Raw genomic sequence first — 27,294 nt, 5'->3', positions numbered from 1 at the left:
ATATATTCTCAAGTTCAAGTGATAACAGATATGGAACACGTGCCTGAGCTCGTTCAAACTTGACGGCAGGTCGGGCAGCTAAGTGTTCATTGAAGATTAGGTCTAAAGTAGGCTAAATTTCTAAAAGGGTACTCAGCAACACCTTCACAATTCGAGAAAGTAAGTGTTAGGACAATAGTACGATATTGAACAAGATTGTCGCGACAAAAACTCGTCCAACATTCATTCTAAACAACAAATAACAACCTTGTAGAAAAAACTAAATTATTCCTTATCACTCAGAGAAAGCGTCCTTCCTTGCCAAAACGTTGATAACCAAAAATATCCTCTGTTATCTCCCGATATCACTAATTGTATCGCCTGACTATCAATATAAAAGCATTAGCAAAACAATGGATGATTTACCTTTATTTGAAAGCTAGACACCGTGGCCACTATGAGATTTCTCTATGTAATTAGTGCTTTCCTCCTGGCTCACCAGGTGGCAGGCCATGGCTACATGCAGGACCCTCCCCAGAGGTCCTCCATGTGGAGGTTTGGCTACAACACCCCTGTCAACTATGAGGACGACGAACTCAACTGTGGTAGCTTTGGGGTGAGTATTACTGAATGGCATAATAGACTCAACTATTCGCTCAATTCCAGTTAGTTAATATTTCTTTCCAGAGATGGCGCAGATAACAAATCTATCGCAAATCTAAATTATAATATCGTCATGAATCTTTTGACCATTTATGATGAACGGGAAATACCATACTATGATACTATGTATACATCCGCCTCAGATATGCTTTATGAATGTCGTAGAGAACAGAAAATGGCAAAAATTAGAATGCCTCACTAGCGTAACGTCACTTCTCAGCAATTAATGCAATGCATTTCTTAATCTTTCTCACGACAGCTGCAATACAAACATACAATGTAGCCAAACACCACGTTTCACTACAATTTGGTAAGCAAAAAGTTCAATTCCGATTATGGGATTTATGACGAACTGTTGCCTATTGTCTTCAACAATGTAATCAACAATACCGCCAGAGTGTAAGGGGTGAGCCCTCCACGTAGTACACCCTGACTGCATTTTACAGACGAAGAGGATCTGACGCCTGGTACTACGGCCTGTATAATTCTCTGTAGGGCTCTGTAGGGCTCCTGTGTCTTGTCTTTATGTGTGCTTAGTGCGTCTTTACAACTTCAGCTTTTAACCCAGGTAAAAATATTTTAGTCCTCTGACATTATAGTTATGTTGTATTAGTTAAAATTTAGTTATCGTATGGGGCTGGATCCCGTATAATGTGACGGGTACGAAATAGCCAAAGTGCTGACGCACCCACAATTTCAAATTCAATCGACAATACAACCATTTGGAGGGAAACATAACCAGAACTCCACACAAGCAGTTGCAACTGCTGCAAAGACACCACTGTCAATGTCTATTGTACACCCTCACTATAATTATCTTGTTAATTAATCCGAATGATGATACTTTTGTTTCTTCCAGGTTCAATGGGACCAGAACGGCGGCAAGTGTGGAGAGTGTGGTGACGCCTACAACCTCGCCCGTCCCCGCCCCAACGAAAGCGGTGGCAAGTTCGGCAAGGGAATCATCGTGAAGGAGTACAAGGCAGGAGAAGTGATCACAGTGTCCGTCATGATGACTGCTACCCACATGGGCTACTTCGAGTTCCGCCTCTGCCCGACCAACGGCGCACTGGAGGAGCAGTCCTGCTTCGACCAGCACCTCCTGCAGCTGGCCGACGGATCTGGAACCCAATACTTCATGCCCAAGCATGAGCAGGAAGGTCACATCGAATACAACGTTGACGTTCAGCTTCCTGCTGACGTCACATGCGAACAGTGCGTCCTGCAGTGGTTCTACCGAGCAGGTGAGTGAGCTGTCGTCATTGTGAAGTGGTTCCCGAGTTTGAATATCCAGAATTAATCCTCGAATGGATCATCTGCATATGCAGAGTAAAAGTATTTCCTCAAATTCTGTGAGCATGTGCACGAGGTAAGTCTGCAAATCTATTAAAAGAACGGTGCATTAGTCAGAAGGAACATGTCTCGTTGATATGACGTCAGCGATTAATCCGTACCATACGACGCGATTGGTGGTTAATGAGACTCACCAAGCTAACTGTGAACAGAACGTCGCCAAGAAATTCAAAGAAAAATAACTGGTCAAGCGGTCTTTTACAACCTGCTACGAACCAGGGGTGCGATTGAAGGATTTCAAGGTAGTTAACTTGCTTTGAAATTAAAACTGGCTAGAGACTGTTATAGAAATAATAGCACTCGAACAATAAAATGAACATTTCTGCAAACATTATAAAGTCTGACATGATTTCACAATCATTGATTTTTGAAGAGGAGCGGATATGCTCGTTTCTTTCAACTACTTATGGAGTAACTTACAAGTGAAATATGTTTTCTGGTAATTACGTTATTATATTTTTTATATTATTTTGTAGGCAACAACTGGGGAAATTGTGAAGACGGAGGCGAAGGCATGGGATGCGGCGAACAGGAAACCTGGAACAACTGCGCCGATGTTTCCATCTCATAAATTTTTCACCAACCGGACGGAGTATTTACAATGGTACGTTGAATCAATCCCCTTCCTCAGGTGTTATGCTACAGCTCTCACAAACAGCCATTGGTTCAATTTGAAGTATCAAAAGAATTTCTCAAAATTGGGTATTTGTTTTAGAATTTACAATCCGCACAATTAATATGGGAAGTTTGAAAGTAAAATTTACTATTAATCAAAACATTAAATTGTGGGCGTTGTTTCTAATATTGATGGACATACTGTCTAGTGAGGAATTTTGTACACATGTTGTCCTGTATTTTTAAATTCAATGTGTTTGGCGTGTCTGAAGGGAACAGGGTAGTTTTACAAAAAGTATGTTGATCAATTTAAAAGCAGAGTAGTTAGCTTAAAAATTATTCAATTGTCACAAAACAGGACACAATAGCAGGAGATAGAACTAAAATACTTGTTTCATACGCACGAGAAGTGCTGCGCAAAATAGAGAAGATATTCGAGAATAAGGAATTTTATGCACAATGTTTCTAAAATCAAGGAACTAACAGTAAAACAAATGTGAAATTGTGCTTGTTCCCTAGTATTTTATTACCCGAACTGACCTATGCTTTGTAAAGACTATTTCTAGTGTTATAATTTTAAAATAGTTCCATCTCTTTACAGAATACCAACTACAGTACAAGACAGTACGTGAAACATGGCTGAAACAAGATCCATCTACGAACTAGTCAATGCCAATATGTGCTCTCAAACCTAATAAATAAATCTAGCATACATATATATTGTCATCGAGTGTTATTTGAGATGTCTTCCTTACACCTTCTACCTCTGAAAGCTGAAAGATATACTTTTATACCGACCTTTCATCAGTCCAAGCTCTGATGTTATTGTTTACAATCTTAAACGAAAAATATTACAATAAAAATGCACGATGCCTTCGCATGGATGTGTGATAAAAGAATAAAAGCAGAATGTGTGGAAAGCGAACTCGAAGAGCATTTACTTCGAACAAAAGCTACAAGTAATAATTTACGAACATTAAAGTTCAAACCACCAACCCTGAGACCTTCTGTAAACAAAACCACGTGCATGCAGAAAGCATTGCAAACTCATAGAAGTAAAATAATCCACACGAAAATCCAGCGTTGTTACAGGATTCATTACGTAAGGTAAAACAACGGCCAATTTGTAGTATGGATAAGCTGCCGGAAATGACGTCTCACTTTAAACCCAATGCTCTTTCTTTTGTACTTTATGGTTAACTCTTTGCACCAGTAATCATTTCCCATAAATTTGGCTTCCTTCTTGCATGCGAATTGAATATATTTTAATTGCATTTTTTTGACAAAATGATATAACATGGTAATGTATATTTCTAAGGTTTGATATAGATAGGAGTGTATTTGAAATTTGTTTGTAGATTTTATGTAAATTGTATCTTATGTAAATAAAATATATAATGGGCATAAACAGCCATATGCAATGCTGTAAGTCTAATAAATATATTGATGATGATGATCAAAACAAGACAAAGAAAGTTCGTAAATTTATTGCGGTTGGAAACTTTGACAAGCATCCTAATAACGATTTTTGTTCCGCCAAATATAGTGCACTTCGTAAAATAACTTGGTGACATGGCAAGGCAAGATAAGTGTGAACATTTTGTAGGAATATGCATTGTAACTTTCACTGAGTTTAGAGATTTGTGTACATAATGATGTTTTATGACATTGGTTATTTTCTAAAAATAATCATGTGAACAGCAAGGAAGTAGTGCCACTTTCAACATGGCGAGTTCCATGCGTGCGGGAAGGTCTCCGTGTTCTCCGAGTTTGTTGATACATCGAATCGGTGAGACGGTTTGTTTTTCAGAAGGTCTCAGGGTTGTTGATTTACACTTTAGATTTCTAAATTTTGCTATTTAGATAACAGAAACAACACCAATTTAAAATATTTCGTAACTAAACCTCTATAATTATTACATGAGAGTGTGCTAGGTCCTATTTCAAGTTGGATCAAACTCACTCACATTACCTTAAAAGGTTATTTCTTCACTAATAAATAAGCATTAAAACAACGTAACTTCCAAGCTTTTTATATCAAAAAAAGAAGTTTGTATGTTGTTTGTTAATCTTAAATCTGAACTACATTCACAAGTTGTTGAAATGAAGGTACATCATTAACCCGATGAAGATGTCTAATTAGCTACTCGAACTCATAGGTGCACTAATACTTTTGGAGTGTGTTGGGGAATTTTAGTGTGACGTAGGTTGGATATTCTTACGATCTTAGAAAGAATGACAATTTTACAATATTTTGTTTACCAATTAACTATGAATTCCAAGCGTGATGTGATATACGTTTCCTGTTGGTCCGTCGACTGAACTATCAAAGTTATAGTAAGTGACATCTATCTTACTCAGGGAGTAACAGTAACACAAAGATGAAAAACTGTGAAGAGAAACAGATACCTAGTACTAACTTCATGAAATACAGTCACTATAAAATATCTATTTAGGAAATTACGAGCAACACAATAATTGGTGCTGTGAAAGTCTACAGAATACTGGTTTAATTTTTTTCTCATTGGCAGCTCTTTCAGGACAATGTCCTATCCATGCGTCACGTACTGATTAGTACATATTAAAAATATTTTGGTTACGCTCTAAACAGAATTCTAACTTATTTTTCTTATACAATATACTTTTTTTTTTTACACAATTAAGATTTCCACACGTAGTTAACCAGACTTCTGGAGGCAAATTTTGCTGTGTTACAAGGGCAACGCAAAAACATAATGGTACTTTGAAAATGTGGTTGGTACCTTTAACATTATTGACACACACATACACGCACAGGCATATATACACATGTACTTGGATACTTCGGTAGCCTAGCGTATTTAGTTTCCCGCCTACGATAATGTCACCTAGATTACGGGTTCAAGTCACGCCTTGGACATGGGTGTTCCTTTGTGAGTACCTTCATCAGTTGCATCATCATTCATCATCTCCATTAATCTAAAGAGGCAGAAAGGCGATTTCAATTAAGAAAAATAAGTATATGTATCTATGATGTTTGAGAGATTGAGTGTGTGTGTGTGTGTGTGTTCAATGATGTTTATATTCTGCTTGGGACTACAAGTTTAGCTCTTGGACTATTTACTTTATTAATAAGCTTCCAAACGTATGTAAATATTACCATTCCATAGTGATCACAGAAATTTCCAAGGATAACCACAATAACGTTGAACTTTAGCACAATACCCATTCATGTAAGAGATAATGGATATTTATAGTCAGCACTCTGAGTTAACAGTTTATAAAAAAAATCCCCTGGCGACAGAACTCTTGTAGGGTTTTGCGCCATTAGTCAATGAAGATCACCTGAAAATCTAAGCGAATAGATAAGTGGGGAAAATGCCTTATCTTAAGTGATGATATCAGCAATTGTTTTTTGCCTGATAAATAATATAAAAGCCTCGGGAAACAGAGAATCCATCCACGTTAGTGCGTACATACAGGACACTATGGCTCACTTAAGACTCGTCAGTGTGATCTGCGCTTTCCTTCTGGCCCACCAGGTGGCAGGCCATGGCTACATGCAGGACCCACCCCAGAGGTCCTCCATGTGGAGGTTTGGCTACAACACCCCCGTCAACTATGAGGACGACGAGCTCAACTGTGGTGGAATTGGGGTGAGTATTGGCACGGACAATGAAGGGACCAGATAGTCTTATATAAGGAGATATATATGTTCGTTGTATTTATGTAATATTAAAAAGATTTCAGCATTATACATTTTTTAAAAATGTACCATAGTTGCATTCTATTGAGGAATTATTAATATTATCATAATTTCGTTCAAACGTTACAGTATTAAATTTAGGGTAACATTTTGTAATGGCATATATTGATTAAGATCAGTGCGATGTTCTTCATGAACGATTTTTAAAAATTATCTTGAAAAATGGACTGATACAAAATTCATATCAGATGAGAAATTTCCTAAAAAATAGTAAAATAATTTTATCATTGTTCGTGTAATGTTAAAAATAACAAACAATCGCATGTACAATTAAACAATATATTATTTGTGCATTTAATCGCAAGATAATTGGTTGTTTTAACGCATTTTTAGGAGTAGTTAAATAATAAAACTACGCATTTAGTTATATGCATTTTTGTAGGCGTATCACACTTCAAATTTTTAGTGACATCTTATGATGGTTATAAGAAACATACTTAGAATTGTCTTGCGTCTAAATAGTTGAACTGAAAAATATTATATTTAAAATTACAGTTACTAGCAATATTTTATTACTCATAGAACAAAAGTGTAGTCTAATTCGTTAGGTTTTTAAATGAAACGTTTAAAATTTCGTGATTGGAAGGTATAACAGGTATGATGTAATATCATCATTCTTGATCTAAAGAACGCGCCAAGCATGCCGTTTGTTTATTTGGCTAAGAACGCAATCCTCTTTATAGGCCACTTAGCCTCTCACCCCTACTGGAAAGGTACAATAATCTGTTCAATCTTGAAACAGGCGAAGAATACTTGTATACCTGCTAGGTACAGTTATTCGTATTAGAGTCTAACCGCCTTCTATCCCTAGTTTGGTGATTTTGAAGTCATTAGGAAATGTTGATACTGATGAAGCACACTGCGAATATTTTCCAAAGAGAATTATCGAAATTCTCCGTCCAGGTCGATCAGCTCGTTAATGGGGCTCGCTTTAGAGAGGAGATACACGGGTTGGATACTGTAGTCTAGAAATTTCCAGCAACAAAGGGATGTAGGAAAAATTGGCTGGTTTATCTGCCGTTTCCAAAACGATGCTCAAATATGCTGTTCGAAAATATGATTAATTCTTACATTCCTTTCATGGCGGTGATGATTCAATCATTACACTAGGGAAGAGCCCCATTTTGTATGCTGTTAGCGAATATGTGTTCTAAACTAATTTTGGCATGCTGATTTCGGATTGCTACTCATTTTATTCCATCACGTACCATTTTCGAGATACGTGTGACGTCATAATTGGTATAATATGGGCAATGAATGCACCGCTGAATTCCGCTTTTCTTGTAATCTGGCAACAGTGCAAACTGTTTACGTACGACATCATCATGTATACCTTCAGTTGTGTCCTATGTGTTGGTATGTGAGGTTTATTATATCCCTGTTTCCTGCAATAAAATATATTATTACATATTGTAATAAATAAACATGACGTTTAAGGCGTTTGATTTGTGCAGTGACACTGGTATGTGCTGTGATAATGTCGACTGAAATAACCCCTTACCCTAACACATTCTCTTACATTTCTGACCAACGCAGTCCAAAATTGCAATGTAAAAACATCTCAGATTGTGTAAAGATAGTGTACTGATTGTACTTTGGTTGTCGCTGGGAGACCAAGACCGCCCATGGACCTCACATGGTGCATGACAAAGTTGTGCTGTAACACTAGGAGAATGGTTGAATGATATTCATTCAATGCCTTTTGTATCTATGATATGGCTTGAACCAAGGGATCACGTGACAGATTGTTATTTGTGTCGCACTGTAATGTGTGGCTATTTCTCGAAGATTAAAAGCATATGCATGTGCCCTTCGCATTGAAGTCGGTACCACATAGTGAGAGATTTCTAATTCCTAAATCACTATCCACCACAGTGGAATTGAACATTTCTCGTGACCAGGAAGGTTCTTTCAAATATGAAAGATAGTGTTAGATAGAAAAAGATAGGTAGGTTTCTTCTTGGACGACAAATTTCAAATCTTTTATTTCATCTGGAAATTAATTGAATAACATCGACAGATATCGGCGCACCTGTCACTGGACTCTGACACGACCAATGTTGCCAGTACACTTCGCATTTTTTTAAAAAAAAAAATGAATATGGCAATAATTAACCCCATAAATCTTGTGTAATGCACAGCAATACTCCCATATCCCCTAATGTACCTTCATTGGACGGTACTACATGCACGGGAACTTAACCTTTCTTTTTACTTTCTATGCATAGAATGCATAACAATGTATCATTCTTATTACAATTCGATAGATACCGATTGAAACCATCAACACACATAAAAAAATATTGCAAGCGACTCATGTTTTTCTTTCCTTCGTACAATATTTTTTTACACCTTACAAGCTTTTATTTCATACTGAAAGTTCATGCAGAGAATTATTTTCGTGTTTAATGTTAATGAAATATCCATATAGATAAATTTAATAACTAATACAAGATTCATGTCTCTATCGTTTTTTGTACAAAAGTTAAGAACGTTCAAAGTCTCTGTTCCGTGATTTTTGGGACACCCTATGTATCTCGGAAATGTGACGTGATGCACAAATTTTGCGACTTTCTCTGAATTCGACGCACCGAAATGAGTAAACAACACGTTATTTCATTCAGGATATGGAAAATGTTGAAAACTTTTAAAATAGTTTACCAGCTTTCTTCTTCATGAACTACGTGTCTATAAATAATGAATTCTGAATTCACTTCTTGTGTGATACATATTTCAGTGGTTTAAGTCTAGTACAGATCAGCATTTACTTTGAGTCAGCTTAATGCAGACAATCTTCTTTCATTAGTCTGAAAAATAGAAAAATGCCATGAGATTATAGTTTCTACATAAGAATCTATTCGTAGAGATCTTTTGGATTATGCATGGCACCATCTGTGATTGTTTATAAAAGTTGGTAAGTCCCTCACCGAGCTCGTGCCATACATGTTAAGTAGGCTAGGCAACATGTTGCCACTTTTGATTAATCTTAATGAGTACAACTTTTCTTCCAGACCCAATGGGACCAGAACGGCGGCAAGTGCGGAGAGTGTGGTGACGCCTACAACCTCGCACGTCCCCGCCCCAACGAAAGCGGTGGCAAGTTCGGCAAGGGAATCATCGTGAAGGAGTACAAGGCAGGAGAGGTGATCACAGTGTCAGTCATGATGACTGCTACCCACATGGGCTACTTCGAGTTCCGCCTCTGCCCGACCAACGGCGCCCTGGAGGAGCAGTCCTGCTTCGACCAGCACCTCCTGCAGCTGGCCGACGGATCTGGAACCCAATACTTCATGCCCAAGCACGAGCAGGAAGGCCACATCGAATACAACGTTGACATTCAGCTTCCTGCTGACGTCACATGCGAACAGTGCGTTCTGCAGTGGTTCTACCGAGCAGGTGAGTGAGCTGTCGTCATTCTGAAGTGGTTCCCGAGTTTGAACATCTCTCATTTCTTCTCGAATCGTTCACCTGTACATGTAGAATAACATTATTTCCTCAAATTCTCTGATCATGTGCAAGAGGTAAGTCAGCAAATCTACTTACAGGACACTGCATTAGTCAGAAGGGAAGCGATAGGTGCTGAACTTAGATGACGTCACCGATTAATCTGTACGACGAGAGCTGATTGGAACCTGAGGTTAATGCGACTCGCTCTTCACTTACTAATACGGAATAAGAAGTGAGCCATCCATAGTGTTGTCAAGTATGGCACAGATTATTAATGCATGCGCAGATGCTGCAGTGCTGTTTTACAATGTGAGCACGACCAGATTCGACTGGGGCGACACAGGAAGGACCTGGTGTAATTTCACTAGCTCGATATTAGAACACGACAGTATATTTTGGGCTGTACAATATTTCGATTCATCGATATCAAATCAATATTAAACATTTGTCTAATCAGTATCGTAAGACTTCGATATATCGATAACGATAATACAGACTACAGCGCAAACCACTAACCTAAATTATATATTTTTTCGATGCTCTATATATCGATTCGACATCGATATTTAAGAGATATCTAACTTTGCCATCGACATTGCACAGTCCTACTAACATGCTTGTATCTTTTAACAATTTCCAGTCTAGCTGATACTAATATAGCTTCTAATATGTGTCGTTGAATCATTTTTGCACTATTTTTTTCAGGAAACAACTGGGGAGATTGCGACAATGGAGGCGAAGGTATGGGATGTGGTCCACAGGAAACCTGGAATAACTGCGCTGATGTTACCATCTCGTAATTTTTTCACCAACAAGCTGGATGGAGTATTTACTATAGTAAGTTTAATTCACTTCATATGGTGTTCAGTTACGTTAAAAGGTTTTCGTATATTGCGAAAGTTTTAGCATTTTTAATCTGCACAAGTAATGGGAACATGGAAAGTAAAATTTGATATTAAGTCATTAAACTTTGAAGGCTGTTATCCATATTGCTGAATAATATAGCAAATCAGTGGCAGCGATTGGATTCTAAAACTGGGGGTGGGGGGGTGGGCAAGGTGCCAAAACTAAGGGACAAAGGCAGTTTACTTTCACTTGCTAGATATGGTTTAGAATAGTGCGGGAGCAAAAGTGGCAAAAAGTTGGTGGGGGGGGGGCAAGTGCCCCCCTCGCCCTTCTAATTTCCACCACTGGCAATATGGCATCTTTTGCTTATCTTTGGGTAAAATGTAGTATATGTTGGTGCCTGAAGAAAACATATATATCTTTTGCAGGCAAGTCAATCATTATAAAAAAAAACAGTTGCTTAGAAATACAGTATGCGCCAAAATATACAGCACTGAAATGAAAAGATGAACAAAAGTATAAGACATGTTACAATATAGTGACTGGTCTATATGCAACCCAAATAATAATCGTGCCTTTTGGGTTGCATAACTGTCAGGAAACCTAAGGTTAGGTTAGGTTAGGGCATGTGGAGTGGACGATTGTCATTTGGGTTGCATATAGACCAGTCACCTTTATCAAACTCGGTCCACGTTCACGACCGCTTCCGTATGAGCGGAAATAATGCTGAACTATGAATACTTTTTCCTCCGTCGAGAGACCCATTTCCAACAACAACTGCACAACGCAACTTCCTTTTCACTACTGCGAACACGTGCAGCTGGAGCTATGCCCCGTCGACAAACGCAACCACGTGTTCGAGATGCGAGAATTTCAGTACTGTATATTTTGGCGCATACCGTAGTTGCTACACATCCAGGGTACTCGTTTTAAAAGCAATCAGATTATTTTTATTATTTAGTGTCGCTTTTCTGCTACTTATGGCTAATTATGACTTTGAAGAAAATTTATGATTAGATGAAATTGATGAAGCGATACTCACTGAGAAGACAATGTCCTGGCCGGGATTCGAACCCGGCATGATCGAGAAACTACCAGTTAACACACTCGGCTACAGAGCCCACAGAAGCATGAAAAGTGCTACACGAAACAGAGCCATAGTTCAAGATAAAGGGACGTTTGGTACACTCCTGTTCACATAAAGTGGCACATTTTGTAAGGTTGGACAGTTGAAGTATGTGCCACTTTATCTGAGCAGGAGTGTAGGAACAGCAATGGCTGTAAAACCAAGAAACAAAATAAAAATGTTCAAATTAGCTCAAACGTTGCCCGCTATGTCATTTAGTATTTCGTTGTTATGTAACTACTTTTTCGTTCTAATTTAGTGGCATTATCTTTCTTCTACAGGGCACCAATTACAGTACAAGACAGCGTGTAGATTGGAACTGAAACAAGTTGTATCTACGAACTGGCCCAACGCTACTATTGTACTCCCCAAAGCAATTTAATAAATCTTGCATATTTATTATGATCGAGTATTATTTGAAATGTTTTTCTTCTACCACCTACACACAGAAGATAGGTGAAGCATATACTTTTATCTGTTGTCAGTTCAAAACCGTGTGTTTTGTTTACAATCTTAAATTAAAAGAACTCAATATGCTGACCAAGGCAGAAATTTATCTTATCATAAAACATAAACTAAACGTAACGTTTCAACCTTCTAGCAAGGTCTTCATCAGACTATGTACCAAGTACAAATGTAACAAGGTACAAGAACAGGACGATATATATACACAAAAATACTCCCCTCCAGACTATTAGAAAGTTGTTCTGGATCATTCTAGCAGGTGGCTTTCCCTTGTCAACTATATTTTCACCTAAAACTGAATGTAGTTGGACTCTTTATCTCACGCTTTATTTCCTTCTTCCTTCTTCTCTCATCTTTCTTGTCCTTTCACTCTTTCTAACACCTTCTTCCATTCCTTGTTTATCATAAGTCTCCCATTCCAGTTCATTGTGTCTTCATCACCTTTCTTCTCTATTTCCTTGGCCTCCTTCCATTTTCTCACTAGCATTCTCTTCTCCTTTCCTATCTGCTTAGCCTCATCCCACTCTATGTCATGTCCTGTTTCTCTAGTGCGTTTAAATATAGCATTTCTCTCTCTCTTAAGTCGTACATCATCTATATGTTGTTTCAACCTGTCTTTCAGCCTCTTTTTCGTTTCTCCTATGTACAGACTCTGACATTCTTTACATTTCACTTCGTAGATAATCCCTTCCTCTTCTCTGTTTTCCTTTTTCTTGTTAGCATTCTTCGCTATTCTTAAGATGCTTCTCCCTCCCTTCTTGTAAGTTTTAACGCCCGCTTTCCTAAGCACTTTGCATATCTTTTCTGTGGTCTTCCCCATACTCCTTATTCCAAAGCACATCCCTTTTTCTTTCTCTTCCAATTCTCCCCTGCCACTTTTCTTCCTTCTTCTGTTTATGTCGAGTCTATCTATCTATCTATATTTTTTATAATAAAATAAATTTCTGTCTTGGTCAGCATATTGAGATTTTCATATCATGGAAACAAGGCTTAATGGTGTTATAAAAGAACTGTATAGGAATTCCTTGTGCGTTGCACAGTGCCATGAATTCACATCGAGGTTGTGGAAGTAGGGCGACATTCATTGTAAATCTCGGACATACAGGGGAGGGCATAGAGTGCAACGTTAAGCCCCCTTTATTCACCAGGGTTGTTCAGAGGTACCCACTGATTTGAGGCCGGGTGAACACATAGTTCGCTTTAGATGCAGGTACTGTCAACTACCCTGCGTCACCCACACGGTGGTCACACGTTCTGTCGACTGGAGAACTGAGGCTTTGAATGAAAAAAATGAATGAATACTGTCCAAGGCTGAACAGAAATTAATCAAAGAAGAGACTCACAAGTGAAAAAGAGACGAATGTATGAGAAGAAGTGCTTCAAAGAAGAAGGGAACTTGAAGAGAGCCTGTATTAGAAGTTATAAGCAGTGATAATCAAACTGGATGGATATTAATGTGCTTAAAAGATGAACACATCGATATCGTTCTGCTGTATGGGGGGAGAAGTTTACGTGCCATTGCAAATGATTCTAATCAAGGACACCCCCAATGAGATCCAGTGTCGCATGTAACAGTTGCACAATTACTCCGAAAGATCCAGGAGACAGGTTCAGTCAACGGCAGGCGACGATAAGGACGTCTCAGAACTTCCACCGACGCGTTGGGAGCATCTCACACGTGGAAAATGATACATTTGTTACAATCATGCAGGTTACTGGTTAAAGATATGTCCAAACAACCTTCACCATTGCATTTCTCGTGAAATTCTAGCCTCATTTGATATATCATATCACCTCTTCCCATATGGCGGATGTCCGCTTGGAACAAACAGGCCTAACCTGTTTCTATCATGACTAATTGTACCCAGACTAAATCCTCTACATTTTATAGGAAGTGTTAAGGAACTTTTGCATTACCCATGTACAAAGCTTCTAAATCCGAACGCGATGATTGACCGATTCAGGATTTTGCCATAATTCGAGCGTCAGCTAGAGAATGATCGCTCCTCTATAACAATCTTATAGATTCATTATTCATCATCGTCATGGTTAGCCAAGTGACAGAAAGGACGTAAAATAAAAAAAAATACGATCACAAATAGTATTGGATATGCGCGAATGTCACACCAATGCTATTCTACTTGGAGTTACTTTTCCAATTTCTATGTCAAACTTGTGTACGGCTATTATGCCTTGGTCTGTATGAATATTCATCAACTGTCTGCAAAATAATACTGCTGAGGGAACTATTAGTAATTTCATTTTTACAACTCTTACATTCTCTCGATCCTTAGGATACAATTATATCCTTTCTTTTTATAAAACTTCGTCATCTCTTTTTGGAGGACAACTTTCCCCTGTGCACCACCCACTTATATCTGAAGAAGATTTTGAAAAACATTTCCCAAGTACAAATGAATTTGCCTTGAGATTTATTTTTCAGGCTCAATAGCTACAGCCGGATGAAAGCGCTGATGAGATTCAATGCACTGACCAAGAAGAATTTTCAAAATTTCTACTTTGAAGAGTATGAGAGGCGGTCAGAGTTGTTAAACTTTAGTGGTTAACATTTAAACTTTAATATTTATATTTTATGTCACTTTTCTGATACTATGACCTAATTCTGACATCAAGGATGGAAAACAGTCATATCCACGCGTAGACTAGGATTCTAAACGCTCTGTGACTAGATCCTGAGGATGTAGTTCAATATTATCAGTCACTGAGGTGCCTATATGGGAATAATATAAAGAACAGATGGAAGCTACACACTAGGTTGATACGAACCAGGAATCTGATAATACTGTAATGAGTAAATAATGTATTTTCAACATACAATGAATAACTAGAACAAAATGCATTTTAGAAATTGCCCAGCTTATTCATTCCATAGTTCCCAATTTACTTACATTCCCCATTTTTTCTGGCTCATGCATTTGAAGAAGAGTCATGGTGACGCAGTCGGTAGAGCGTTTGATTGCCACGCGGGGATGTCCGTGTTCGATTCTCGGAGTGGTTGATTTCAGTTGGATCAATGCCCATGCATGGGGCGGCTCCGAGGTTCACTCAGCCGCTAATAAATGGGGACCTCGGGGGCAACTCCGGAGTGTAAAGGTGACCGCAGACTGATGCTGATCCCATCATCTTGACAAATATCCGAGATCATGAGTGTGCGAGGCCCTACCTCCACAACCCCTCCAAAGAAACCTTCATGGCATGTAGCAATGTGGTTTAGCTTTACACTTATGCATTTGTGGGTGGGGGGAGCCGCTTTAGCCCCTCCATTCGATTCGCCCTTTTCCTCAAGCATTTGTAAATATTGTCATTTCATACTGATAAAATTAAAGACAATTGTTTTTTTTTTAAATTTCCCCCAGATGATCACAACAACATGAAACGTAAGCGAAATACTTATTAAAGCAAGAGATAATGGATATTCATAAGGATCAATTGGAGCTTTTAGCATATAAAAATCCCCTGGCAACAGTGTAAGACCTTACGCCATTGGCCAATGGAGACCACGTGAATATCTAACCGAATAGACAAGTGGAGCTGCCATCTCCGATAAGGAATTTTGCAATATCTGAGGTTATGATATCAGCAAATTGTATTTTTACCCCAGAAATAATATAAAAGTATTGCAGAGCAGAGAATCCATCCACGTTACTGCGTACACACAGGACACCATGGCTCTTCTAAGACTGATCAGTGTGATCTGCGCTTTCCTCCTGGCTCACCAGGTGGCAGGCCATGGCTACATGCAGGACCCTCCCCAGAGGTCCTCCATGTGGAGGTTTGGCTACGACACCCCCGTAAACTGGGAGGACGACGAACTCAACTGTGGAGGAATTGGGGTGAGTACATGTATGACGTCACAGTGTAATCTCAGCATCGTGTCAAGACAAAAAAAGAAATTCTTATCGAAGTCTAGAACATTCAGAGAGGGGACAATGCAGATAAGACCTTGGAATATAAATATCTTCCACAATAACTTTTCAAAAAACCTTGTACCCAGATTACAGATCAAGGAATTCTTTCGGATTGTTAGTTGGGAATAGATTTCTAGTATTAGTATCGTGATGTAAATAGAGTTAATGTGACCAGGGGAAGAAAAGAACAAAACGCAGAGAAATTTTGGCATTGGAAAGGTTCTCGCACTACTAAATGAATTTGAATGACAACATATACCATGTATCGAAAAAATACGAGGGACGTTCATTAAAGATTTACCCTGATCTAGTTAATGTAGAATACTGAAATTTTATATGTCATGAGGTAATTTCCAATTCTGAACTCCTCTTAGTTTTTGTCTTACAGAGACTAAATTTAGGTAAGGTGTAATGATGGATCCAGTGGAAAACCAAGCAGTCATCAAGTTTCTTTACTTGAGAGGCCGCACACCAAAGGAAACTTTTGATGAGATGAAAGTGACCTATGGAGAGGATGCCCCATCGTATGACGTAGTGAAGCACTGACATCGTCAGTTCAACTGTGGTCGGACTTCAGTAGAAACAGCCCCCATTCTCGGGCGACCCCAGTCAGCCATTGACGAAGACACCATTGGGCAAGTGAAAGCCGCCATCTTGAAGGATCGCCGCATAACCGTTCGCCAACTAGCTGAAGATGTCAAGATCAGTGTGGGGTCTGTGGAAAAATCATCCATGACCATTTGCACATGTGGAAGGTGTCTTCCCGATGGGTTCCTCTGATACTCACACCTTTCCAAATGCAGGAACGAGTCACATGCTCCCAGGCTAATTTGACCATGTGCCAGGAAAAGCTGCAGGAATTTTTTGACAGACTAGTCACCCAGGGTTAAACGTGGGTCCATCACTATGAGCTTGAGACCAAGGCTCAGTCAAAGTAATGGAAGCATCCTGACTCACCACCACCAAAGAAGGCCTGTGTCCAACCCTCAGCGGGCAAAGTGATGCTCATGTTTTTTGGGACCAGCATGGAGTAGTTATGATGAATTTCCTGGCGAAGGGTACCACAATTACCAGGACGTACTACCCTTCACTGCTGCAGAAATTGCGGAAGGTCATCAAAACCAAGAGGCGTGGCATGCTGACCGAAGGCGTCCGCATTCTGCAAGACAACGCTCCAGTTCACAACTCGCATGTTGCCCAGACAGAAGCACGGTCCTGCGGATATGAAATCCTTCCTTATCCGCCGTACTCTCCAGACCTCGCACAATCCGACTTCCACCCTTCCCAACCATGAAGTCATTTCTGAAGGGAACGCACTTCCACGACGATGAAACGTTGATTTCTGATGTCAAGCCATGGCTTCTGGAGCAACCTGCAGACTTCTACAAACAAGGTCTCCACGGGTACATAAAGCGATGGGAAAAGTGTGTGGCCATTGGTGGTTCCTATGTAGAGAAGGACTAATGTCTGTACCAATTTTCGTTTATCTCCGTTTATGGGAACTGGTTCAGGGGAAATCTTTAATGAACGTCCCTCGTAGTATGTTATTGCTGAAGATAAGTACATGCTACATAGCTTGGGTGGCCCAGCGTGTGGACTCACGATCACACCTATGAGAATTCCAGGTCCGAGACTTGGCTATGTTTCTGGGTGTTCCTTGATCAGTTTCAGCTAATAATAATTTCCCACATCCTCATCTTTAGCTTCGAAGAACAAGAAAGCTACCAGGGACAACACAACACTACCTGTATAGACATGTTCTGTACACGGAACACAAGGCTTCCTCATACTTGTTGATACATTGCAATCATTAGGATACCAGAGAAAAAGAGAGACAATATGGAAACATCAAAGTCTCTTGACGAAAAAGTGAATACATTTCCACGTAGTAGACCCCGGAAACTGCAGTCGTGAAGGCCAACGAGGATCTGGCGTGTGTTCCTACTGATATCATAATCATCTGTAGGCTTGTGTGTTGTCCTGTGTTTTGTCAATAGTGCCTTGTGTCCCTTTACAGCCTCAGATTTTAACATGGGTAAGGAGCTTGACCCGCACAATGTGACAGGCAAAAATAGCCCAAGTGCAGACGCACCCACGCACTATACCGAAAAATCTTTAACTTTTATTCCTTTTTTTTGTCGTAGACCCAATGGGACCAGAACGGTGGCAAGTGCGGAGAGTGTGGTGACGCCTACAACCTCGCTCGACCTCGTCCCAATGAAAACGGTGGGAAGTACGGCAAGGGAATCATCACCAAAAACTACAAGGTCGGAGAAGTGATCACCGTATCCATCATGCTGACGACCAGCCACATGGGATACTTCCAGTTCAGCCTCTGCCCGACCAACGGCGCTCAGGAGGAGCAATCGTGCTTTGACGAACACGTCCTCCAACTGGCCGACGGATCTGGAACTAAATTTAACCTGCCAAATGACGACGAGGGAGGAGAAGGAGTCTACAACATTGACGTCAAGCTTCCCGACGGCGTAACCTGCGAACAGTGCGTGCTGCAGTGGTACTACAAAGCAGGTAAGTGACTGTTTGTACCCTGTTGCCTTCTGATGGTTGATGTGGATACAATATTGAATATTTCAGCTTCATGTATTCACCGGTAGGTGGTCTATGTAACGAAATATTTACGAAGACCATGTTTGAACTCTGGATCAGGAATAAATCATCTAGTTATCTTCAACAACATCGAGTTGTTCATATTTGTATTTTGGTTATTAAACGTAGGTTTCCTTCCATTTTTGGGCTAATAGCGATGATTTGATGAAAGGACATTCACAAAGAACCATGCCGAGGCCGGAACTTGAACCCAGAAACTTCGGTGGCGAGATTGAAAGTTGACTACTTATCGCGTTCTTCCACAAACTTGTCCACATCCATCGGTAGTGGCACTGCATATTTTGTCTAGAAAACACACTGTTTAACAAGTCAAAACTTAGGTGACCATGAGTGAGGCAAAAGCTTTGAAAAGGACCACAAAATGCATAAGGAAGGTAGATATTTTAAATCTGGTAAAAATACAAAAAATGTACTATCTGGCACAACTTAGCGTAAACGTAAACTCGAATTGAATGTAAGGAAGCCTCATAACCTCCAGACCTCACATTCCTAAATACGGGCCTGTTGTTTAACAGAATATTTGTCAAACTTGTTCTCTTGCAACAAATAACTGAAAACCCAAGTTCTATGGTTTGACAAGATTTGGTTGTGATATAGAAACGGATAATGGCACGTGACACGTGTCGAGCCACCACCTGCTTTTCTGAAAAGGGCTGTTGTCACTTTTGCCCGCAGTGTCTAGACATCCATTCATTCACTGCGACGTTTTACTCCCAAGGTCTTTACATTGTATAATAAAATAGCACAACACAATAACACAACCTAGCAAAGATAAAGAACCGCAACCTCGTGTGCAGTAATCTTGTGACGGTTGATATATATATACATAAATATCACCCCGCCACAGCTTCACTCTCCTCTTTATGTATGTGAGTGAAGTATTCAACTCGCCAAAATACGTCACTAACTCTTACGTAACATTTGTTAAGTTGCGCAGCCTTCTCGACAGAGGGCGCTTGCTTCCGGTGAAAGTGTAGATTATAAATTTTGGGAGAATACAATTCTATTTATTATTGGCAACAAAAATAAAAAGATAATAATAAGACAACTACAAAAATAAGGGAACTGGAGAATTTAACTTATATTTGAGGTCCACTTATTGTTAACATATGAATTTTATTGACTACATACATTTGTTAAAATTTGAGTATTTGAGAATTCGATATTTATTGTAACTGATCTAACTGAGAAGTTAGACATTTTATAAGGTATAACGAGAAGTAGAAAGTGTTTTCTCGATCAAATAATTATCTTGTACTCATCGAGTCATTCATGTTATTCTACAAAGAAATTATTTATAAATAAAAATGCTATTAATACTGAGTACCTCTTTGAATGAAGCTAAATGTAAACTCATGATAGTTCTATAGATAAGGTATCGATGCATGAAATCCTGTGTGAATGAGAGAGTTATATCTGTGATTCTTATTGGGCGTACGTAATTTTGTTGGGAGGGGCGAACTAGACGATTCCCCCATTTCTTAACAAGGTTCCGTTAACCCAGATTTGTTCTCTCGTGCAATTGAGTTCTTTGTCTCCTGAGAGCAAAACCCTAGTCGATCCACGAGAATCAGGGTATAATATAGGGCTGGGCGATTTATACTTAATGTAGCACTTTGTTAAGTTTACACGCTTCAACTATTTATTTAAAAATCTGAATAAATTGGGTAGCAGATTATTAAGAGAATCGAAAAACAGAATTGTCAACATCTCATTTACTCCACGTGGAGTTGACAGGATACGGTCCGTTCTTGGACAAACACTGGTGGGAAAGGTTTCAGGGGAGGATTTACTGGACTCCACGTGGACTTGATATATGGTTGTAAGGGCAAACATATATTTCAGAACTTTCTTTGAAGTAAAGTGACGGTGCTTCGAAGACCACTGTGTCTGGGGAGAGGGGCAGTTGGGATCACAACTCCCTTTGACTCAACTTAAAGAAAAAAATCAATATATACAGGTAATAAAGGTACATCCTTTTCGTGGTCATGTTTCATTTTCTCGAAAATTCCTGAACACTCCGCCGATATCAAAAATCATTCCATTCGTATGATTTTGAAAAGTGTTATCTAAGTTGCGTATTCATAAATATCTCTCTTTCTTATCCTTAGCAAACAACTGGGGAAATTGTGACGATGGAACCGAAGGCATGGGATGCGGTCCACAAGAAACCTGGAACAATTGCGCCGACGTTTCCATCTCATAAATTACTCACCATAAGGAGAACGGAGTATTACGATGGTAAGTTTAATTCCTTGTCATAGAAAGTCAGTTAATAGAAGGTATGGGGCCTGATCATAGGCAAATGCCTGGCCCTCAAAGAGCTGTTAAGCCATGCAGTTTAGTAGGTTGGAAATATAATTTTCAATTTTCTTTCAATTTCATTTTAATGCAATATTTAGGTAAATTCAAAGTATTGTTTAACGTTTACTTTTGTCTGTAATTGTAACTGTTACTGCTAAGAAACATTCCAATAATTTCCGAATAATTCTTTTTCTTTACAGAATGCCATCTACAACCCACAATGAAATACAGTTTTAGGAAGCAATCCATTCCTACGAACGAATATTCAAAAGGTGTACTCCCAAATGTTTTCAATAAATCTATAATATGGTCTATTGTGGTGCATTATTTGTAGTGTCTTTCATATGCGTACAGCAGGAAACATAAATATTTCAAGTAAAAGTAATCACAATACATGCTAATTGTTTTTGAGTAAAGGGATTTTTACTGATGTTATGGCAGAGGATGGAAACTGTTTCCTTGTCGTTTTCTGTCAATTTTCGAACCTCGAATTGTGTAGATCAAAGTAAATGAACGTGGTAATGGGCAATTTGCCAAATATTAGTTATGAACTACATTCTGCATACGTAAACATATTCAACGAGTACAAGTGCTTAAGAGAAGTGAAACTAATAATACACTAACAAAGTAAAAGAAACAACCTAAAAAAACATTCGTGGACATATTCGTCACCCGCCATTCAAGAGGAAACCTAATGAAAATCAAAACATTAACATGGTAACCACCTCTTGGGTGAGAATATAACTAAGTCAATTCTCAAGGACGAAAGGAAACGACGTTATACAAAGATAGAAGACAAATTTGGGATATATTAGCCTTTTCAAAAACCATCTAAAACCTTCTCTGAGAGACCACCCATATCACCCCCCCCCCCCATTATCTCACCCAGAAAAACATCCTGAGAAGGTGTATCTTAATTTACCAACTGGCACAATAACGTCACCTTATCGAAATGGCCCCTTAACATAGGGTACCGTTGATGAAAAACATCAAATGTACAATAACCCGTAGGCAATAGCCCTCGCGAGACAAGGTCAGCCTTTCTATTGCATGCCCCACTCCCACGTGCTTCGGCAGAAGTACGTCAACAGTTAAGCTTTTTACATGGGGTCATATCCATGGGCGTCGCCAGAAATTTTTGCAGGGGGGGGTTGGGCAAATTATAAAAGTTGAATAGTAGATGAATAATAATTATTACCACGGTTATAAATGTTATTACACATTAGTAAATAATATAAACTAACAAAAAAAATTCGAAATAATAATAATTATTATTAATTTTATATAATTTTATATCCACCAAGGAAGTGAATACCAGCACAAGTATTTTCCATTATTTCTTTTGTATTTTATGCAGTTAGTATCTGAAGGCATTTCATAACTTATGCACGTCAAGAAAAGGCTTTAAATGTAAGGGGGATTTTTTATATATATGAAGTGTGTTGTGTAACCTCTCACCTACAACTGTAATTATTAGAATTTTGAAAACTGTGGAACCATTTGTTCTTTGCATGAAATGGTAGAATATAAATAACCTTGTTCCGTATTCTTCACCCAATGTTTTTGATCCAATGCATTTTTACTTTGATTATTTTGTTCGAATACTAACTAAATTATCTTTATTTCTTTTATTTCTGTTCTTAACAATAAGAGCAACAAACTTTCGGCTTTCTTGTATCTTTAAATGAACAATGTCAATTTCCGGGGGGGGGGGGGGGGGTCGATAGACCCGTTCGACTTCCCCTCCCGACGCCCATGGTCATATCGACGAATTTATTAGAATACATACAGTAATCAATCCAGTAAACGCATCCATATATATATATATATATATATATATAAAACAACACTTCCAGAGTGGTACCAACACATTGCATTGCTTTGCAAACATGACGCTAAGATCACACCAAAACATACAAACACGTTCAACTGCATAAAATTTGAACGTAAGGAAACTTTGGAAATACTCTACAAAGAATACATACCAACTGCTGTGTGTTTCAACACCAAAGATTGAACTACACTCTAGTTCACAATCGGAAGATATAAACAATTGAATCGCTAACATGACCACCGTCGACGCAGACAGTCAAATGCAACTTAATGTTAACAAGTCTCCAGGTGTTTTAATTTTTAACACAGAGAAAACAGTTATTGACCAATTGCGACCAACTTGCCAACAGATTTTGTTTAATCTGTAGAGAATTTATTGACGCCATCAGCAAATAGCCTAATCAGCTCAAACTACAAAATCACACGCAAAAAATTGCAAGCTTCTTCCAGTAGAATCGAACCTGAATCGTCACGAAGACCGAATCCAAAGACTGACACCTTGTACATCGATTTTGTTTTCAGTCAACTTGTGAATGCGAGTTCATTTCTTGCTCTCTGATTGGCTGTTGGAAAGTTACGGTGCTCTGATTGTGAGAATATCTTATTTCCTATTTTAAGCGCAAATTTGCTGCTTTCTAATGTAATCTAATCTAACCTAACCTAACGTAACGTACAGTGTATATAAGATATTCTCACAATCTGAGCACCGTAACTTTAAACAGCCAATCACAGAGCAAGAAATGAACCCGAATTCATAAGTTGACTGGAAAAAGAAAAATTGCCTTGGTGCATGATAAATGCAAATATAAGCTAGGTATTTGCCTCCCAGGTGCCAACCTAACTCGTATTTTAGCCAAAGAAAATTTCCAGCACACCACCAATTCAAATGTTAATTTCGATAAAAGCAATTCCCATTATTTGCTGTTGAGACATGTGGAAATTAGATTTCGAGATTTCAAACTGTAGTAACCGTAATGATCACACACTTGGAAAGAGGCACCAACACGTCGCATTTCTTTGCAAATATTAAAATATTATCATACAGAAACACACAAAATCGTGCAACAGCATAAGAAATTAAACTCAAGGAAACATCAAATCATAGAGACAACTTTGGAAATACTTCTACGATTAGCACATGTATAGTTCTGGACAAAATTAAGGAAACTCTGACCTTATCTCCTTCACAATTTTGACGATGTGTGTGCTCACCACGCGGCCTTTCTATGTTGCCTGTTCTTGTAAGAGCATCCACGTCGAGAGAGCAGTTCTGATCTGTGAAGAATTCACTTTCGCACGGAAAGTTCAGAACAGGGTACGTAGGGAACAGGCGGATGAAAGACATAAATATAGCAACGCCGTAAACCTAGTTTCAATATGTTTATCTGTTCATCTGTTGGGAGTAGTAGGGAAGGCACTGCTGACAATGCCACTCAACTCTGGCCCGCAGCCACAAGTGCATGATGAAATGTATATTTTGATTCTTTGTCATCAAAACAATATTAAAGTTAAACTAGAAGGCTAAGAAATACTCAACAAAGGTACTCAAAGTTCAAAATATTTAAAAACATCACCTGGCAAAAGAACAACATTGGAAATTTGCGCCCTTCATAAACGGCCATGAGTATGAGAAACAGATAAGTGAAGAAGACGCAGTTATCAAAAGAGCTGATAGTATCATTTACGTTTTCCTGACAAACAATACAAAAATCTTTGTAATCTACAATTTCTGCCTACGTTGCTGTGTACACATTAGATACCATGGCTCTCTTAAGACTCCTCAATGTGGACTGCGCTTTCCTCCTGGCCCACCAGGTGGCAGGCCATGGCTACTAGCAGGACCCTCCCCCAGAGGTCCTCCATGTGGAGGTTTGGCTGCAACATCCCCGTAAACTGGAAGGACGACTGTCACGTGCCAGTTCCGACGACACAATGAAAAATGCAAGGAAGAACTGTTTACCGAGAGCAACGCTAGATAGCAGTACACCATATAAAGAAGAACAGAGTTCATTGTAGAAACTAGGAGCGGAGAAGAGCGATTATAGTAAATGCAAAATACATAAAGGAAGAGTATAAAATCAAGATAAATAAGAATATGCTCGTATATGAAACAATTATGAAAGTTAATAAGTGAGCAAATGAATTAATAAATGTATCCCTCCATTCTGATCTTAGTGATCAGAATTTGATTTAATACCTCTGACGAGGAAAATATCGTCAGCTTTTGTATTTGTCCGTCCCTCGGTGGCGCTGTGTTCAATTAGACGCCCCGAAGCACTTACGGTTGCGCTTCTTATTAGACGCACTGGGCCATAGACAGCGCTTGCTGTTAGCGATCCTGGGCTATTTCCCTTTTGGTCGTTACATAGGAGGTGGCGCTATTGTCAGTTTAGACGCCCCTAATCTTTCTATAAGTATAGCTTGTGAAGCGGGGAAAGCGAGCGCATATATGTAGTGAATGAGATTACGCTTTAAAAGGAAAGAAAATAAATTAGAAGGAAGAAAACAAGAAGAAGCCTTTTCCAAAATAGAAGGAGGAAAAGAAGAAGAAGCATTTTCCAAAATAGGGGAAGAAGAAGAAGAAGCCTTTTCCCAAAATAGAAGGAAGAAAACAAGAAGAAGCCTTTTCTTTAATCAAAAATAAAAAAGAAGAAGAAGCCTTTTACCAAAATAGAAGGAAGAAAAGAAGAAGAAGCCTTTTCACTAATCAACGATAGAAAAAGAAGAAGAAGCCTTTTCCTTAATCAAAGGTAAAAAAGTAGAAGAAGCCTTTTATCCAAAATTGTGAGAAGAAAAGAAGAAGAAGATTTCATTTTCAATTATACATATATTTATAAGAAGAATATAACCGACGTAAATTTGAAATCAGCATATGTATATTTCAATGTATATACAAGCTTCGCTATATATTTTCTCTGTATTGTGTACAGTTTTCAGAATATAGATCCGCATTTAACGATATCCTCTTGGCTATAAAACGCTTTCTTATTTGGAATTCTTATTCTCCAATAAAGAACCTATCCCCTGAGATTAAGATATTTCTATAGCCGTGGTAAATAACATTTAAGTACGTACCCCCAGGGTCCTAGCACGACGAGCTCAACTGCGCTAGCTTTGGGGCGAGTATTACTGAATGGCAGAGACTTTCTGTTCGCTCAATGAGCTAGTTAGGGTTTCCCTCCAGAGATGGCGATGGTAATAAATCTATCTGAAATCTAAATTATAATATTGGCCATCAATCTTTTGACCATTTATGAATGAAATAAAATCTTCTACTTTGACATTATATAGTTCTCTACCTCGAATAGGCATTGTGAATGTTGTACCAAACATAAACTAGCGAAAATTGGAAGGCTCCACTAGCGTGACGTCATTTCTCTTTCAATTAATATAACGCATTTCTTCACCCTTCTTGCGACAGTGCGACATATTCATAATGTTTAGCCAAACATCACGTTTCACTACAATTTGGTAAGCAAATGAGTTCCAATCGGATCATAATTTGGTAAAGAAAAGAGTTCCTATCGAATCATGGGATAGAAGACGAACCATTACCTATTGTCTTTAACAATGTCGTCATAGCAACGAAACGAAGACTACATGGGTGAAGGAGAAACAGAATAATTTTGCATAGCCTGTATTAAAGTTTGCATCATGCGTAGATCATAATATGGATTAGTTATATCACTTTAACTGGGACATGAACAGAACCAGAAAAGACTACAGAAGAAGGATGCCTTTTTGGAAATGAGTGCAGAACTTCAGAGGTGAATTGTTCGGGTGTGGGAATCAACAATATAAACGACGCATTAGTGGCACACACAGGAGATACACCACGTAGCAATTTAAGCGGAAAATGCTGGATTGACCAAGACCCGAATCCCATACATTATTGATTTTATTGACTTGGTTTATTTTACTTCGCCACTTTTGGCTAATTACGCCACGGGGGCCCCATACAGTAGCAATGCTCTACCAACTAAGCTACCGAACCAGCCTCGACCTTGGCTGACTCATCGCTGTCTCAAATTTATAGAAGAATGCTGACTTAAAGAACGAAGATAAGTGTGTTTTGATGAGGAGTTTATTAGAAAGTGATAGGAGAGGAAATAACTAAGGGAATTTATGTTGGAAACCTGGCTACAGGCTTGTAGGAATGTAGGATAACGCTGAGTTAGACTCTAGTAAACTAAGCAAAATCCTTGCTCAAGATAGGAGCATATGGAAAGATTGTGTTAATGTGGCAAAAACCATAGGAACACTAACAACTCTTTCATTTTCCAGGTCCAATAGGACGAGAACGGTGGCAAGTGCGGAGAGTGTGGTGACGCCTAGAACCTCGCCCCAACGAAAGCGGAGGC

At 38.8% G+C, this 27,294-nt stretch overlaps 3 protein-coding genes across 3 annotated transcripts; all 3 read left to right on the top strand.

Annotated features, from left to right (window-relative positions):
- The first annotated feature begins 422 nt into the window (after positions 1–422).
- LOC145999915 (uncharacterized) lies at positions 423–3,326 on the top strand. The gene is made up of 4 exons (XM_083137193.1): positions 423–595; positions 1,502–1,886; positions 2,472–2,599; positions 3,212–3,326. The coding sequence occupies exons 1-3, from the start codon at positions 437–439 to the stop codon at positions 2,564–2,566; spliced, it is 639 nt and encodes a 212-aa protein (XP_082993319.1). The 5' UTR covers positions 423–436; the 3' UTR covers positions 2,567–2,599; positions 3,212–3,326.
- Positions 3,327–6,064: 2,738 nt separating this feature from the next.
- LOC145999914 (uncharacterized) lies at positions 6,065–12,175 on the top strand. The gene is made up of 4 exons (XM_083137191.1): positions 6,065–6,245; positions 9,367–9,751; positions 10,508–10,639; positions 12,056–12,175. Exons 1-3 carry the CDS (start codon positions 6,078–6,080, stop codon positions 10,600–10,602), a joined length of 648 nt encoding a protein of 215 aa, XP_082993317.1. The 5' UTR covers positions 6,065–6,077; the 3' UTR covers positions 10,603–10,639; positions 12,056–12,175.
- A 3,736-nt stretch (positions 12,176–15,911) lies between these two features.
- LOC145999913 (uncharacterized) lies at positions 15,912–21,411 on the top strand. The gene is made up of 4 exons (XM_083137190.1): positions 15,912–16,093; positions 18,313–18,697; positions 20,908–21,037; positions 21,301–21,411. The coding sequence occupies exons 1-3, from the start codon at positions 15,926–15,928 to the stop codon at positions 21,000–21,002; spliced, it is 648 nt and encodes a 215-aa protein (XP_082993316.1). The 5' UTR covers positions 15,912–15,925; the 3' UTR covers positions 21,003–21,037; positions 21,301–21,411.
- The last annotated feature ends 5,883 nt before the right edge of the window (positions 21,412–27,294 follow it).

This window comes from Lepisma saccharinum, chromosome 16 (genome assembly GCF_977018435.1).
Source record: "Lepisma saccharinum chromosome 16, izLepSacc3.1, whole genome shotgun sequence".
NCBI lineage: Eukaryota > Metazoa > Arthropoda > Insecta > Zygentoma > Lepismatidae > Lepisma > Lepisma saccharinum.
This window is presented reverse-complemented; position numbering and strand designations above follow the sequence as displayed.

Bases quoted from the DNA above. Each gene is read 5' to 3' on its own strand.
- LOC145999915 (XM_083137193.1), top strand. From the start codon at position 437: ATGAGATTTCTCTATGTAATTAGTGCTTTCCTCCTGGCTCACCAGGTG. The intron at 596-1,501 runs GTGAGTATTACT...TGTTTCTTCCAG, and splicing joins TCAACTGTGGTAGCTTTGGG to GTTCAATGGGACCAGAACGG. The intron at 1,887-2,471 runs GTGAGTGAGCTG...ATTATTTTGTAG, and splicing joins GCAGTGGTTCTACCGAGCAG to GCAACAACTGGGGAAATTGT.
- LOC145999914 (XM_083137191.1), top strand. From the start codon at position 6,078: ATGGCTCACTTAAGACTCGTCAGTGTGATCTGCGCTTTCCTTCTGGCC. The intron at 6,246-9,366 runs GTGAGTATTGGC...CTTTTCTTCCAG, and splicing joins TCAACTGTGGTGGAATTGGG to ACCCAATGGGACCAGAACGG. The intron at 9,752-10,507 runs GTGAGTGAGCTG...TATTTTTTTCAG, and splicing joins GCAGTGGTTCTACCGAGCAG to GAAACAACTGGGGAGATTGC.
- LOC145999913 (XM_083137190.1), top strand. From the start codon at position 15,926: ATGGCTCTTCTAAGACTGATCAGTGTGATCTGCGCTTTCCTCCTGGCT. The intron at 16,094-18,312 runs GTGAGTACATGT...TTTTTGTCGTAG, and splicing joins TCAACTGTGGAGGAATTGGG to ACCCAATGGGACCAGAACGG. The intron at 18,698-20,907 runs GTAAGTGACTGT...TCTTATCCTTAG, and splicing joins GCAGTGGTACTACAAAGCAG to CAAACAACTGGGGAAATTGT.